The sequence below is a fragment of the Mesoplodon mirus genome (assembly GCF_964341445.2).
Source record: "Mesoplodon mirus genome assembly, chromosome: 16".
Classification (NCBI taxonomy): domain Eukaryota; kingdom Metazoa; phylum Chordata; class Mammalia; order Artiodactyla; family Ziphiidae; genus Mesoplodon; species Mesoplodon mirus.
In genome coordinates, this window is record NC_138992.1 from 31,365,445 (window position 1) to 31,382,325 (window position 16,881).

General features: G+C 42.5%; 1 protein-coding gene across 2 annotated transcripts in view; it reads left to right on the forward strand.

The window, feature by feature from the left end:
- The window catches only part of DPYS (dihydropyrimidinase), an 81,035-nt gene extending 71,237 nt beyond the window's left edge, over window positions 1-9,798 (forward strand). The window contains exons 9-10 of one of the 2 annotated variants that reach the window (XM_082601475.1): window positions 7,879-8,000; window positions 9,376-9,798. In XM_082601475.1, coding sequence (XP_082457601.1) covers window positions 7,879-7,995 — 117 coding nt within the window. In that variant the 3' untranslated portion in view covers window positions 7,996-8,000; window positions 9,376-9,798. The remainder of the gene's footprint in view (window positions 1-7,878; window positions 8,001-9,375) is intronic. The other variant, XM_082601476.1, reaches the window with a different exon arrangement.
- Window positions 9,799-16,881: the final 7,083 nt, after the last annotated feature.

Here is a 16,881-nt window from a genome sequence, read left to right on the forward strand (position 1 = left end):
GTTGGGGTCTTATAGTCTCTTTGATTTCTCCTCTAATGTCTTGTGAAAATTTTTTGCTTGTGGATTCTCAGAGTTTGTTAGATAAGATTCATCCTTTTTTTTTAACCACTTCCTAAAGCTTTGATTAAGTAAACAAGTGCTCTAGAATGCTTTATATTCTCAGGATGCTACAATTCTTTATATACTGTATTCAGTCAAAATATTTAAGGTTGCAGTTTATTTTGCTGGGAGTTAATTTGTAAATATTGACACTGACAGGTTACAGATAGGTAGAGACTATAAGGTTTCCGTGCATTTCTAAACATCACATGGTAAATAACAGCAATACTAACATTTACTGAGCATTTACTGAAGGCAAGGCACAATGCTAGGGGCTCTGTCACTGTAACAACCCTGTGAGCGAGGGAGTATTATTTTCCCCACTTTAAATATTAGGAAACTGAAGCTTCAGGAAATTAAGAAACTTGGTCATGTCACACAGCTAGTATATGGCAGGACCAAAACATAAACTCTGGTTATCTGACTACAAAAGCTATATACTTAAGCAATAAACCATGTAACATAAACCATAAAGATTGAGTTAAATGAGTTAATGGGAGATAAATTATTCTGAGCTAGGTTTGGGGAAAAAATCTAAACGAGAGGCCTTGATGGCAGCCAGTTCATTCATGACACTTGTAGTAGTAATCCAAGGGATGAGCAGGTAAGCGTTGACTTAGAAGAGACAGTAGTGACAGAACTGGGTGATGAATCATGTGACGCCTGAAGCGGATCCGGGACGAGCCTGCTCCTGGCTGTCAGTACCAGTTGGCCACCAGCAGGGACACTAGACTAACTGGGAACCCCTGACAGACTATTTAAAGGACTGACTTTGCCCAAGTCTTCCTCTTGTAGGGAAAATATGCCGAGATCACTGAATGACTGGCTTCATCAGTTCTCCTTTTCAAATCATTGTTGGGTATTTTATTGGCAAAATTAATGCCAACATCATGTTTTAGGAGTTCACTGTCAATTTTGTGAGTTATTTTAGTTTCTCAGTATTTTCTTCTGATACCAACTTTTTAGGTATTCTAGTGCATTATTGTTTTTACAATAGCAATAAGTAATAGTTGTATTATAAGATATTGTTCTGAGCACTTACTATCTGTCAGGCAATGTATTTGGTGTAATTTATATTTATTATTTTACCTAACTTGCACAACAAGCCATGTGGGAGATATTATCATCCCCATTTTGCAGAACAGAAAACTGACTCTCAGCAAGATTAAGTAACTTTCCCTGGGCTGAGCAGTAAGTAAATGTAAGAGCCAGGGTGTGTGATACGGCCGTTCTGATTCCCGCTGTACATGAGACCTCCGTAGAGCAAGAAAAGAGAAGAAAATGGTTGTGAAACTCAAATCATGGGGAATGCATTATTTTAAAAAGTGTCGATGTGGAAAAAGTATCCAATGAAATGAATAAAATGAGGTTTGGGGACTGTGTGGAGATGTTTCAGACCGCTTTTCTCTCCATCAGGCAAAGATAATTTTATAGGAGAAAAATATTACGCTAAAGTTAACAAAAAGTTGTTAGGAATCCTAGATTTTAAATTCACATGAGGTAATTAGAGCTCTTACTTTGGTTTTCATTTGAAATATTCAGATTTCTTTGTAAGTGAGGATAAGAGTTTGAAGGCAAGCAGGAAAGGCCCATACCATTTCTCCTGCTCTCCTGTTATCCTTCCCAAGAAAATTAATCACTTACCACTCTGGACTCCAAAGCACAGATTGTAGAGACACGCCAGTGTCTGTCAGTCCCAGAACTCAGCTGGTCTCCTGGCTAGAATGTTAGTTCTTTGAGGAACTTACTTTTTTATTCCCAGTACTTCCTATGTAGTAGGCGTTTGATAAATAAGCAAATTGCAAATGGAACGAGCAAAGACTATAGTTTCATAGGTCATAGAAAGGACTTGAAATAAATTTACACAGAAGATTGCCTCTTGCCTCGTCCCAAACAGTAGGGTTGTCTGTGAACTTGATTCTTATCCACGATTTTATTACTTAGTGAAACTTGGCATCATGCTGTGCAACTATCACTGTTAAAGGATATTGTGAGAAATTTCAAAGGAGAGAAATGACATTTTAATGCAATTTGACAGCTTCAGGGAATTGTTACTTTATTTTAACATTTAAACAGGGGATCCTTAAGGGGAAAAATTTAAATCAGAAGATGAAACATCAAAATTTATTTGATATATGTTACCTAATAAAATACATATTTCAATTCAATATAAAAAGTCACTTAAGGAAGAGTGTTGGGGGATTCAGGAAAGAAAAATAAAAGAGGAAGGAAAAAAAGTACATGGTCGGTATCCATAGGGTTTGGTGCTCAGTATCTGCAGATACCAAAATCCACAGCTGCTCAAGTCCCTTATACTGTTGGCCCTCTCTATCCGTGTATTCAACCAACTGTGCACATGGAGGACCACTGTAACAGCAACTTGGGTGTTCAAGTACATTTTGAAAGAAGAAAATCAACTTACATACTATTCATTACCAAAAAAAACAAAAACAAAACCTTTTTAAACTCAAATGGTTTATTATTCCTAGAATTTTTGTGTGTTTAGAGTATTATAATTTTTACCAAAATTTGGAAGCATAGATATTCTTCAAGTCATCCCTTTTTCTCTTTTTTCAGTAATAAGCAACCCAATCTATTTTGGAAAATTAGGGTCACATTGCATTTTCTAGAGAAGCAGGGGTAACGTCATGGAGTAATGCATGGTTTCAGAATACTGCGCCAAAGCTTTTAAACTGGCTTGTGCCTTTGCAACCATAAGCATAATTTGCCTTTTAGATAAGATAAAATTAAATGGATGGCTGATCTAGTCCTTGAAATGGGTGTTCTCCATTTCCGAAGTAACAGTTTATGAATGTCTTTCTCAATATGGTAGCTCAGAGAAAATAATTTCATATCATCAGCTGCCATGTAATTCTAACTTCCTCGGATTGATTGCTAGTAATTGCAAAAGGCAATACATATGTTGGAGCCAGCTCATTTTGGCTTATGAGAGATACTTGTATGTATCCCTTCCCAACTCTTCATTCAGTGATGTCAGTAGCTTGAAATCAGCCATGGTGAGAGCATTTACACAACAGAAATAGGCAAGTGCTATAAATCAGGGCTTTGGGAGTGGTGAGAAAAGGGGAAGGTGGGTTGTCAACATTTACCAGTACATCACTGTATACAGGGACTTTGTAAGTACTCTCTTTCCATGTTTTACCTAACCATTCAATGTTCATCCAGTAAATACTTATTGATGACCAATTATGTGCTCACATTGTTCTTGAGAAATAGCTCACAGGGTATTTTGAGGATTAAATGGAAACATTTGGTGGATTGTAAAACATTATCAAAATGCAAATTTTCATTGTCATAGATCACCTCTGTTGAATCTAGTGATTCATAGTCCCCTGGAGAGCTCAGTCCTGTGAGGACCTCTAAGAACCTTGAAGTTCACCAGGTACTGAATACCTACCTGTAAATTCACCAGCCAGGCATGGATTTCATTCTCAGGGAGTCGCTGCTCATTTGGACTGTTTGGTGTTACATCAGTGTCTGCTGTTTGGTATTTGGAAGTTCTGTTGTCTTTATCGCTATTTTAGTATCTTAGCCTCCAGGATCAACATTGTATTAGTGACTTCTTGGGGTTCAGGATTCTTGTCTATGGTCTTAAAAATCTCAGAAAAATCTAGCATCCTAGAGTTTTACTCTCTGCAGACAATACAGGTAAATTTTCTATCAATTTTAAGCTTCCTCTTTTCCCTGATCAGCTAACCAAAAACATTTCTGCAATCATGCGGGTATAGGGATTGCAATTAATATTTATTCAGAGCACTTCATATTGCGATATAATTCTCATTTTTGTCTACGAACTCATCACAGTGACAATCATCATTAAATACTATGAACTCAAATTGAACTCCCATCTACCTAAGTAAACCACCAGCACCCTGCTGGGTGAGGTCCCATCCATGTTTCCTGTATTACTTAGGATAGCCTCTCACAGTGTTTTACCCTCAAACCTTTCTATTTGATTGTAAACCCATCAAGATGGGAAGAACTGCTGGCGGGGTGTGATCATCTAATTTTGGCCAGCCTGTACTGGGGGAAAAAATGTCACCACCCAGATCAGTCTTCCGAAGGTGTGCACTCAGGATCCTAGTCCCTTTTAGGTGCTCCTTAAGAAAGCTTTCAAGAGATTTTAGATAATGCTACCCTCAGGTGATTCTACTGCCCAATATAATCTAAAAAGTTCTAAAAAGTCCTACAGTCGAGAAATCTTTCATTTAACAAATGTTTGTTAAACACCAGATACAATTCCATATTCCAGGTGCTGGGGGTACAGGTGTAACTAAGACAGCAGTCCCTGGGCTCAAAGAGCTTTAATCCTACTTCTCTTTCAACTCTAGTTTGTGGTGCTTAAGTTCTAGTTCTGTTTGAGATGCTAATTACACCTCCCTGTGAAGAGGTCAGTTAGCCACTTGGATAAAGGAGTCCGGAAATTGGGAGGCATTGGGGCTGGACATAAAATTTAGGAATCCTGGCATCTACATTTATTTAAAAACGCAAGTCTGAGGCCACCGGAGAGACTGTAGACAGAGAAGAAAGGGGACTTAAGAAAGAGCTCTGGGGCTGCCAACCTTCAGAGGCTGAGGAGAGGTGGAGGGGAGGAGCCAGCAAAGGAGCCTGAGAAAAGCTGACCAGTGAGATCAGAAGAAAACTAGGAGAACACGAAGAAGAGAAGAGACCTGCTTACTTAGTTCAACCCAGAACCCTCTGATACCTCATCCTGGTCTTTCTGTGAGCTTTATGCTGCATTAATGTCCTCTAAGAAGTAGGTATGCAGGGACTTCCCTGGTGGCACAGTGGTTAGGAATCCACCTGCCAATGCAGGGGACACGGGTTCGAGCCCTGGTCCGGGAAGATCCCACATGCCGCGGAGCAACTAAGCCCGTGCGCCACAACTGCTGAGGCTGCGCTCTAGAGTCCACGAGCCACAACTACTGAGCCTGTGAGCCACAACTACTGAAGCCCCTGCGCCTAGAGCCCGTGCTCCTCAACAAGAGAAGCCACCGCAATGAGAAGCCCGCGCACTGCAACGAAGAGTAACCCCTTCTCGCCGCAACTAGAGAAAGTCTGCGCACAGCAACGAAGACCCAACGTAGCCAAAAATAAATAAGTAAATAAATAAATAAATAAGAAAGAAATAGGTATGCATTTAGTTGGGAGACTCAGGATGGTGTCCCTGTCATCACTGTACTCATCCTGGATACCTGGGAAAGAAGCCCACTTTGGACCCAACCACTAGGATAACCTCTGAGCATTATGCACTGGTTGCACCAGATGCTGATGCCCATGTCAGGGCTGGGCACATCACACCTGAGATGGAGATTTGCCATTTGCCACTAGAGAGAAGCCACGTGACTACTTTTCCTGAGAGCTGCAGGGTAAGTCTGCTTAGAAAACATGGGCAGCCGAAGTCTGGAATAATGCAGGGAAGGCTTAACGTCCTGCAGAACGAGTGCCGTCACCTTTCCATTTCGTCACAGTCAACATCTATTGAGGTTCTAAAATGTATATAGAGTACAATGCCATGGGCAATAGACAGTACAAAGATGGACAAGACCTGGGTCTAGCATTAAAGAGCTTATGTAACCACATCTAAGGATAAGAAAAGATTCAAAGGTTGAAAGTACTGCAAGGCTTGAGACCAGAACTTAGATTGTCTGATTCCTGTCAACTTGTCTATAAAGGGGAAGACTGTGAAGTGTGGAGCAGCAGAAGCCTCCCCAGAGAGGGCCAGTCTGTGTCTGAGGTTGCAGTGTGGGCAGGAGTGGTTGACAGCCCACAGCCATCCTGGTGGGAAATTGGTCCCTGCCCGTCCCGAGCCTCAGCAGCAGATGAAGAGGAAGGCTGTGTGCATGTGAGACCTGGCCAGTCAGGTCAGAGACATTTGACGGTCAGTGTGACCAGAGTGACCAGCCAGGCTAAGAGGGGCCTTGTGGCATTGCTAGTACAGTGACTGAGCAGCCGGAAAGGGATTCTTAGACAAGTGCAAAGGGCAAGTGCAACCTGGGGAGCAGATCATTGGTGAAGCAGAACAAAAGAGGATGAGGGAAACTGAGCTCTGGCCAGGATAACTGATACAGAGAGGAGAGGAGCTCAACCGGGGATCTCCTTCCCACCAACGTCCTTCCCTTTACGCTCTCAGAAGTGTCCCAGTTTGGATGATAAATTATATGGTCACCTTAGGCTTAAGTACATACATATAGTTGGGCTTGAAAAATAAACCAGGAGAAGAAAAAACATGGAGACTAAAGACCTGAAATGGGGGATGTGGTCAGAGAGTGGGGTATTAAATTAATTGAAAGTTTCAGGTGTGGATTGGCTCCAGGTAACTACAGTGTCCAGGGGCTGGGTGGCAGCCACGGGAAGCTGGTGCTTCATTACCCCGTGTCGATGTTCAAGGTGATGGCAGGATCCAGGGTGAAGGGAAAGACTGAGTCGATAGCGATCCAACATGCAAGTCCAGCAAAGCATCCAACCAGACACAGGAAGTGGACAGAGGCTTGGACTTGTGCACAGAGGGCAGGGGTCTTCCTAGTCACTAAGTGATGAGCGTGCTTCAAATCCCACTGTAGGGACGTGGTCTCTGTCTTGTTCTCTGCTTTATCCTCTGTGCCTGGCAAAATATCTGGGGCTCCTGTATGCTCAGTAAATATCTACTGAATGAATGAAGGAAATGCTTTGTATCTGGGAAATCTCATGTGCCTGTGAGGTTTTATTCCTTGCATTTCATACATGAGTGAGTAGGCTCAGAGGAGCTTATTAACTCGCCAGTCTCCTACAGCCAGTAAATGGCAAAGCTAGAATTCAAACTTAGACCTATCTTTCTCCAAAGCCCACACAGTTGATTGCTACAATATATTAGTTTTGGTGGTCAAAATAAGACAGATGTACACAAACGTACACACACACACATTTACTTTTTAAGAGCCTTTATATGCAAGGCATTATTCTAAATGCTTTACATATATTTAATCCTCACACACCCCCCTATAAATTAGGAGCTGTTACGATCCCCAGTTTACAGCTGAAGCACAGTTTTAAGTAACATGCCCAGGCAAGCTGGTTCCAGAGCCCATGCCCTTAATCACTGTCATTTACAGTTACTTGACTTGCCAGTGAATTTGTGTCCACACTGACAAACAGTAGGATTTAGTTCTTATGACTCCCTTTGTTTAGAAAGTCCTGATTTCAAAAGTCTGCTCAAGCACTGAATTAACTCTAGCTGAATCCAGGGTTCTGCTACACAGTTGGCCACCAAAGAGGTATAGTCCCAGATGGGAGATTTCTGTGGAAGGCTTGTGACAAGCGGGGACTATCAGGAAAATGAGGAAACACACACAGATTGCTAGAATCTGAAACAAAAAGCTGAAAGTGTTAGGAGACATACAACAAAGCACTCTGGGAATATAGACACCTAGAATTGAAACTACAAGAAAAGGTAGAATGTTGGAAAAGCCTGTAAGGTGGTTATAGAACAGAATGTGTGAGGATATGGCAGAGGCCCCAGTGAAAGTTGCGGTGGAAGGAATGATTGTTAGGAAGTGTTCCCTGGGCCTTTGTCTGATGCAGGTCAACCCCAGTGAAAGAGTGGGGCAGTGCCAGTACCCAAGGCCGCCGGGAATTTCTGTGAAAGGGCAGGGCTTGGGAGGCACGTGATAAATCCACAAGGCTCATGTTTGGTCTCACAGTTCACTTAGGGAGCAGAACTTAGCTTTGAATTCAAGAAGCCAATAAGCCACAAGAGAAAAATGAAATGTTCTGTTTCAGACTTGCACGCCTACCCCCGTGGAGCGTGAACCCTATAAGGGAGAAGTCATCACACTGAAATCCAGAGGGACAGAAGAAGACTCCACACATGGGACCAGGAAGCAGGCCCACTCCTGAACCAGGTGCTGTCAGCAAGGGATAGTGGGCAGAGAAAGTTCTCCTCCCTGACGGCATAGGAAATTAGCATATCTCTTTCTTCCTAAGTGCTTAAAGAGTCCATGGTCAAGGTCAAAGACTTCAAAGTGACCTAAGACTCAAAGACAGTTCAGCCAAAGGGCAGGCTGATAAAAGACCTCTTGACGTGGAACACTTGGATGAGCCCTCCAGGTTGAAGAAGGCCTTGGGCTAGCTGGAGGTTTATTCTCTGAGACGTTAGGAAACATCGCTCAGAGGCCTAGAGAATCAAGTATGAGCAAGAGGCTGGTAACACAGAGGGAGACTGTTATTGAGGAACGTTGACACTACTTAAAAGTGAGAGTGCAAGTTTATAGTCAAAATGTATAAACCGATTAGAGCTTTATCTGGAAGAAATGAATCTATGTATTGTAAAGGCAACCATATTCTAGAACTTAGAATGGAATGAAAAATGAATCGTTGCTTTGGGTATAATTTTTCAGGAAAATTATTTGATAGCTTATTTCACACAGTTTTAGAATAATATAGATATGGTCATTTAAAAAACATTTGAGTGCTTCATCAGTTTTAGTCTTTTGACATTCAAATCTTTCTTTTTGAAGCACGTGTTATCATCATCCTTGTCAATTTTCTTTTTCTTTTTGTTTTTTTTTTTTTTTTTCCCAATTGTTTTCTGGTCTTGCTCTGCCAGGTACCTATTTCACCATGGCTTTCCTGTGATTTAAACATTTCTCTAACATCATTCCCACTGACTTCTTGAAATCTACATGTTTTGCCAGTTTTGCAATTTCACTAGCCTCTATGGCTTTGTTTTTTCTTTTTAATGTGTGATACATATTCAGATGTTTCAGCATGTAGCAATCAGCAAAAGATTACAGAGGAGGTTGACAAGATGGACAGGGAGAGATGTTTGTGTTAATTAGGGACACTGTCTGTCAAAGGACTCGTTTTATACAAACCCAGTTAGGCATTGCAGGTTTTTACATTATGATAACCTATGCTTCCTCACATAAACCCTGAGACTTGTATAATGGGGCCCTGTGTACTCCCAGCTGTGTTCTCTTTCATTATTGAATGCTGTTAAGTTTTTAGTAATGCTGTACAGCCAGCAGTTCCAGCTTTGTTGTCATTTCCTGACTATTGGAACTCTTTTTCCAAGCCAGGAAGGTTGTGTTAAAAATCCAGAGGAAGATTAGCAAGAGGAAGAAATTTTATTGAATGCTGTAACATGCTATTACCAGCATTTGTAGGAGTGGGATTAATGTTTACTTTGATTATAGGATTTCTTGGGGGTCAGGCTTGGGTTCTGCATCTCTTTGTGAGGGAGAATGTTACACTGGGTTCCTTTTATTCTGTTCAAAGGTAAAATCAGAGAAAAGGATGCTGCTGTTCCCATCCCAGTTAAACGTTGTCAGCCCGTGGAGAAGCAGGCCTTATTTCAACTCCCCGAGATCCTTTTGAAAAAATAATCGCTCTAGGCTTCTTTGATTTCCTTTCAGAGCAATTGCCATCTTTCTTACTGTGACTTTGTTGCTGTGTAAGATTGAAGATATAAATGAATATTACTGTAATCGAAAGTCTGTGTGAAAATTCACTGATGATACTTTAAAATGTCATCTTTGCTTGCACCAGATTTCTTACTTTGAATTTTTAAAAATCACTTTCTTGTTTAAAGTTTTTTAATGGCTACATTTGGTTAAAAATAGTTAACTCTGTGATTTTACATTCTATTGTAATTTGTAAACATTTAGATCTTTATTGTAATTAATAAACATTTAGATCTTCATTTTATATCCTGTTATCTGAGTTATGTGTGTCTTCTTTTAACTAGTGGGATTGGGAGTCTGGGAGGTTGGTTTTGATTCAAAATTTCCTGAGAGACATCTGCTTCTGAACTCCTGGAAATCCGGTCCCTCAGCAAACCCCATGTAATCAAACTGGATACTCAACCTTAGAATAACTCCAAGGCAAATTATCCAATTACACTGATGAATGCAGGATTTGAGGGAATTAAATGGAGTCAACGTGGCTGAAAGATGCTGCAGTGATACCTTCCGGCCCCTATGCTTCCTGGTCTGTGCTCTGATCCTCCTGTGTGTGCAGAGAAGCTGAGTTTATATATTCCTTCTCTTGGGTAACTAGGCCAAGAGGGATTTTAAAAACATGCAGTAAAATCAGGGCAATTATATTCTCACTGCAGACACATCTGCCCTGACTTACTCACTTAGATCTGGGGTGTAGTCACACTTTTGACAAAGGATGGTAGGAATCTAGTTTACTCAGTTGTGATTCGTTTTGAACACACAGTAAAAAGGATGATGAAATACATCTCGGAAGAATCACAGGTCTCTTTTCTCAGGTAAGAGATACCTTAAAATACGACTTTTCTCCTCCACTTTGGTTGATGAAAAAATTCAACGATAAGAGACTGAATCCTCTGAAAAAATTCAACAATAAGATGACTGAATCCTCTGAAAAGAAAGAATGAAATTACTTTTTTAACTAGAAGCCAATTTTCACTCATCATTTGGAATTCAGCTTAAATATCACCCTCTCTCAGAGGCTTCCCCAGACCCAACACCATAGGGTTAAGTCCCACTTTCTGTTCCTCCATATCAAGGCCACCACGTACCCCGTCACAGCACCACACCCCACTGTACTATATCTACCTGCTTTACTTGTTGGCCTCCCCCAGGAAACTGAAAGCTCGTTCAGGGCAGGGCTGTCTGGTCCACTGTTACTTCCCCAGCATCTACCAGAGCACCAACTGATGGGCATTCAATGGATAATTATCAGAGGACATGAAGGAGTTCCTGCTAAGTTCCTGAATTGATACTGATGAACTAAGTGAGAACTTTCAACAAAATAAGGATAAATTTTGTGGAGTATTTTAGTGTAAAGTGGCTTTAAATGAAGAATACTGATTCATTATCTAGTATGTGATGGATCTCTTTGGGAGAATGAAATAGCCTCAGGATTCTACATGAACAAAATCATTTGAAATGAATGTGGGGATCCCTTTGTTGCTTTCCTTAGGCTTTGTCATGGAAATGTTTGTAGAAACATAGTTCTAAATAAGTGATGTAAGGCAATGGAAAAACATGATTCGAGCTATTAACATTTAATAGCTTGTTTTTCAGGATTGCCTCTGGTATACAAAGTAAGGGTCCCTTTGTCCCTAAACAATTGCATTCTCAAGGTCTGTCCAAAGACTAGATGGAATTAGTAGCTTTTTTTTTTTTTTTTTTTGTAAATATTCACTCCTTCCTCTGATGGGCAGTATGATGTACTGGGAAAAAAAGTGTGGGATCTAAACTTCTATTTCCTATTTAACAATTCTTAAAATTAAAAAACAATTCTTAAAATTAAAATACATTATGAATTTATCAAAACATACCAAAAGCAAAAATATTAACATAATCACACTTATATACCTATTATCCCGTTTAAGAAAGAAAACTTTACCAGTACAGCTGAAGAGCCCTGTGTGCTTCTCTATTCATTTCCCCTTCCTCCCCCAAGGTAACCAGTGTCTGGAATCTGGTGTTTTATTCCCATGTACAATACATCTTTTATATATTTGCTATATGTGTACATATCTCTAAGCATTGTTTCGTAGTGGTTAAATCTCATAAAAGCATTATATAGTATGTGTTGGTTTTTTCTTTGTTTGTTGGTATGTATTCTCTGGTTTCTGCTTTTATGCAGTCAACATGTTTGGGAGTTATTGTTTTGCTAGGTCTAGCTCTAGTTATCCATTTTATTGCTATACAGTATTTCCTCGTATGACCACACCATAATCTATTTACCCATGTTCCTGTTGATAGACATTTAGGTTGTTTCCATTATCATAAACAACACTGCCTTAAGTGTTTTTGCACCTATTTCCTTGTGTTCACTGAGTGCTTCCCTAACATATACGTCTTGAGTGAAGGAGGGTGGAACTGACGGGTCCGAAGGTGGGTGCATTCTCCCCTTAGATACTGGCAAATTCTTCTCCAAAGTGGAAACATACACCCTCCATAACAGAGTGTAAGAGTTTCTGTTGCTCCAGATTCTCACCAACATTAGATATTGTCCAACTTACTGACTTTGCTAATTTGATTCTTGTCAAAGTTATCGGAGTTTTAATTTGCATTTTCTTGAGCGCTAATGAAGTTGAGCTCCTTTTTATCATGCAGTTTAATTGATCTTACTAAGCATCAGTGTCTTCATTTATAAGATGAGAATAATAGTATCTTCCTAATGCACAAGGGTGCTGTGAGGGTTACAAAGCGCATACTGTGTGGTCAGCGCAGGCTAGCTAGGATTACTGCTAATAGTGTCACGATGAAATAATAAACAGTGCGCTGCCCAGAGACTGCCGAAGTCTTGCCTGTTCTCCTTCTGTGGGAAAGCTCACCAGGCTTGGTAATGCCAGCTCCTTTGGCAACTGGAGGAGCATGGAAGCCAAGACCGGAAGGGCGGAGTGAGAGCAGGCACAGGGTGAGGGACTAGCACAGGCCTGGGGAGGGCTCAGTGGGCATGGTGGCCCTGGGTCCTGGCACATGTGAGCAGTCAGCAGGGGCACGAGCAGAAATATGGGGGATGAGCAGAGCCTGGCTCTCAAGTGACGCCTGTAGATCCAGCAGGTCCCAATGTCAGCATCTGCCAGCTACACCTGGGACCCTCTTCTCTCAGTGTTTTCTCTCCCCTCTGCCTGCCCACTGGAGAGGAGACAGCATCTTGTGGGGGAAAGAGTGTCGGCCTGTCGTTGCCTTTAAAGTCACAAAGCTGGATTTGAACCAGGTGATCTAGATGCTTGACCTTCCTGAGCCTGTTTCCCCATTGGTAAGGTTGGAACAATTAATAATACTTCCTTGGCAGGGAAGAGGCAAAAAGATTAACTGAGATGATATGGAAGGTCAGATTCATCCTTTTCTCGTGGCCCTCCCTACACTTGCTTTTTTTGTGTGGCATGTGGGATCTTCCTGGACCGGGGCACGAACTGGACCGGGGCACGAACCTGTGTCCCCTGCATTGGCAGGCGGACTCTCAACCACTGCGCCACCAGGGAAGCCCTGCTTTTACTCTTTTTTTGCCTTCTTTCTCACTTACCTACTATCGAACCCCCTGAAGGCACCAGTAGATTCATTAGATTTCTTTGTGTCAAACCTACTCTCTCCCTCTCCTTCTTTTTTTTTTTTTACTTGTTGACAGTTTGCTTTATTTATTTATTTATTTATTTATTTATTTATTTAGGCTGTGTTGGCTCTTCGTTTCTGTGCGAGGGCTTTCTCTAGTTGTGGCAAGAGGGGCCACTCTTCATCGCGGTGCTCGGGCCTCTCACTATCGCGGCCTCTCTTGTTGTGGAGCACAGGCTCCAGACATGCAGGCTCAGTAGTTGTGGCACATGGGCTTAGTTGCTCAGTGACATGTGGGATCCTCCCAGACCAGGGCTCGAACCCGTGTCCCCTGCATTAGCAGACAGATTCTCAACCACTGCGCCACCAGGGAAGCCCCCCTTTCCTTCTTTTTGGAGAATATCTGCGGACACGTTAAAAGGAAATAAAGGCAGTGGAGCTATCATTTATTAACCACCTACTGTTTATAGAACACAAACCAAACCCCTCAGTTTTGGCTGCCACTGTCCTTCAACACTACAGTGAGTAACACAAAGAAGTGCTCAACGAATTCATCTTGGGAAGAGAAGACAAAGAAGATTATGGTGATGGAGGAAGAAGAGAGAAATAATTCACGAATGAAAATCAGCACTACAGCAAACCATTATTTGTGTTCAGGGGTCAGGACGGCATTTATCTCAGGAGCTATCCATAGCGTGTCAGGGGAGTTTGTAAAAACCTAAATGGCCAGTTGTGAAATATATTTGCCCACATTTTAACTCGGCCTATACAATAATCTAACACGATAAAATAACTATGTTATATTTGTTATACAAAATATTTGCAACTGCATTATGATTGTAAGTTCCTTGAGGGCAGGGACAGTTTCTTAACAGCTTGTGCCCCAAACAACACCAGCACAATGATTTACACAGGGCAGACCTTCACGATGGGCTTGTGAATTGAAATTAATGTACTGTGGCTGAGGGGATTGAAAGGAAAGCATCTGAATTTGGAAAGGCTCGCTGAAAGAAAAGGATTTAAAATCCTATTGATGAAGACAGTCATACCTGGCAGAGGAGAGAAGGAAGTATATTCTAGGAAAAGGAACAGTGCAGCAAAAGCAGAGGTTGGCTCAGCCAGGGCCATCAGCCAATGGAGGTTCACTGGGGACTGGCCATTGTGGCTCTATGGGCCAACGGAGTTTTCCATAACCAGCTGTTTGGGTAAGGAAGTATTAACAGGCTTTTTCAAGCATTGCTTTTTGCCTTAGAGTAGGATGTAGTCTCCACAAGAACACAGAACCTTTGGCATTTTCTTTAATGATTTCTATAAATGTGCTCAATAGATCATTAATATAACATTTTTTAGGCCCTTATTGAAACAGAGCAGGACCCAGTGGGGCTCCTGGACACGGAAGCCTTTTAGTGTCCCCTGTTTCTTGTTTGTAGGGAATAGACTTCAGCCTCCATGACCTTCCAAAGGGCAGGTTTGAACAGTTGCTAATCAGGGAAGGGAGGGGATGCAGAGACAAGGGAGGAGACCACCTGAGGCCAGATTAAAGGAGTGCAGGCCCTGCACACACCCTGATCCTTATCAGCAGCTCTGCCCCTGAATCATTGCTATAAAACTCCTCACCAAATCCTCCCAGGTTGGGACACATGGTTTTTGAGGCCTGAGCCTGCGATGTCCCCCTTTGCCTGGCAAAGCAGTAAAGCTATTCTTTTCTACTTCACCCAAAACCCTGTCTCCAGGACGCACTTAGGCACCGGTGCACAGAGGCCAAGCTTTCGGCATCATTATTAGGTGCCCAGACCAGCGTCACAACCTCCCCTGCACCCCGTGTTTGTGCCTGTCCTGTTCATCACCCAGCGAGACTCCGACGGGCATGTCACCGACCCTCATCCTGCGCAGGTGCGGCCGTCACGGGGCTGCGGGGCTGAGTGAGCGCTAGCCCCACCCATTCCAACGGCATCTCCTCCCATCCGCACACCAGGAGCCTGCTCACCCCTCTGTAGGCAGACATTTGGGAATTATTTATTCTCCACTTCCCCTCCTCCCAAGGCCTGCATTCTTTTCGTAAGTGGTTTACAGTACTCTGAGTTGCTTTACACCTTATATGCAACTCGCTCTAAAGACTTCTCTTGTCTGGGGAATTCTAGTAACAAGACGGCTTGCTTTCTCTCTTTTCTAAAAGGACACGGCACGCCCCCTCCAATCAATATTTACTGGCTCTAGGTCTGCTGAGAGACAGAGAGGTTTACATTAAGAAGATGTAGACACAGCCCTCAGGGAGCTTATAATAAAAATGTTACAGGGAGAGGAGTCAAAAAATTACTAAGATTCCTAGGAGTGGGACTATGCCGGCAGTGGTGGGATTTCAAGGGAGTTCCTGAAAAAAGGATTTTCTTGTTATGGTTTTTGTGTTGTTTTTTCCTTCTCCTCCTCCCCCTCCCCCCTGCTCCTCCTTCCTGTAGTCAAAGAAGGAAAAAATGAAGGTTTCTGAATCTTAGTTGTAGGATCCTAGAATCTACCTTTATGCCATGGAGCTAATGAAAGAGGGGAAATTGAAGGCATGAGTTGGTATTCCTCTTTACTGAAATTCTTTGGAGGACAATGGTATAACACTAAGAAGGAAAGATTCTTAGAATAAGATGGGAGGGGTGTGGGCAAAGACCCAGAGCCCCAAAAGTTATGCTTCATGCACCAGAGGACACATGACATGGGCAAGGAGTCTGGGATTTGGAATGAGAAGGTGGTTTTCATCACTTCTCAACGTGTCACTTAACCTCTCTGAACCTCTATTTCTTTTTTTTTTTTTTTTTGCGGTACGCGGGCCTCTCACTGTTGTGGCCTCTCCCGTTGCGGAGCACAGGCTCCGGACACGCAGGCTTAGCAGCCATGGCTCATGGGCCCAGCCACTCCGCGGCATGTGGGATCCTCCTGGACCGGGGCACGAACCCACGTCCCCCGCATCGGCAGGCGGACTCCCAACCACTGCGCCACCAGGGAAGCCCTGAACCTCTATTTCTCGACCCATGAAATGGAAATGATAATACCTGCCCTGCTTACTTTACTGCTTTGAACTGAATGAAGTTTGTAGACAATAAAACATTATGAGTGTTATGAGTATAATCATATGATGGTAATATCAGTGCCAGGCTCAAAAAGTCAGTTACTCTGGAAAGCTGGTTTGTAGTAAAAAGAAGATTCAGAATGAGAGAGATTCTAAAGGCCATGGGAGATTTTAAAATAGCCTGGTGAGATCACTGTAATTACAGAAGGACACTTTTAAGGGGAGGGTGACAAGAAAAGGATTAAATAACTGAGACCTGAACAAGAAGTTTAACAGGGGCCACAGAGAAGGAGGAGGTGTTGCTGGGTCCCACTGGAGGAAGCTGGAAGTTTTGTTCACTGATATATAGAGGAATGGGGTTGGGGAAGAGCTTATAATGTGAGCATTTACTGTGAGTCACTGTACCATCCCTGTTGAGTGTCACATGTAAAAGCTAGAGCCAAGAACAGGCATGCCAAGTGAAGGCTAGGACTGCATTCAAGAACCCATGGAGAAGATGCACTGAGCTGGGAGGACCAGGATGGTGAAAGGAGTTGGACACTCCAGGCGAATTCTGAGAAAGCTCAGCAGAAGGCGGTGGGAGGAGCTCAGAACGAGCGCACGGATATCTGGGCAGAGAAGGCTGCCAGGAGGTGTAAGGACCTGCCGTGGGGATGGGTTGGAAGCCAAGAAGGTCAGTTCAGAAGGAGC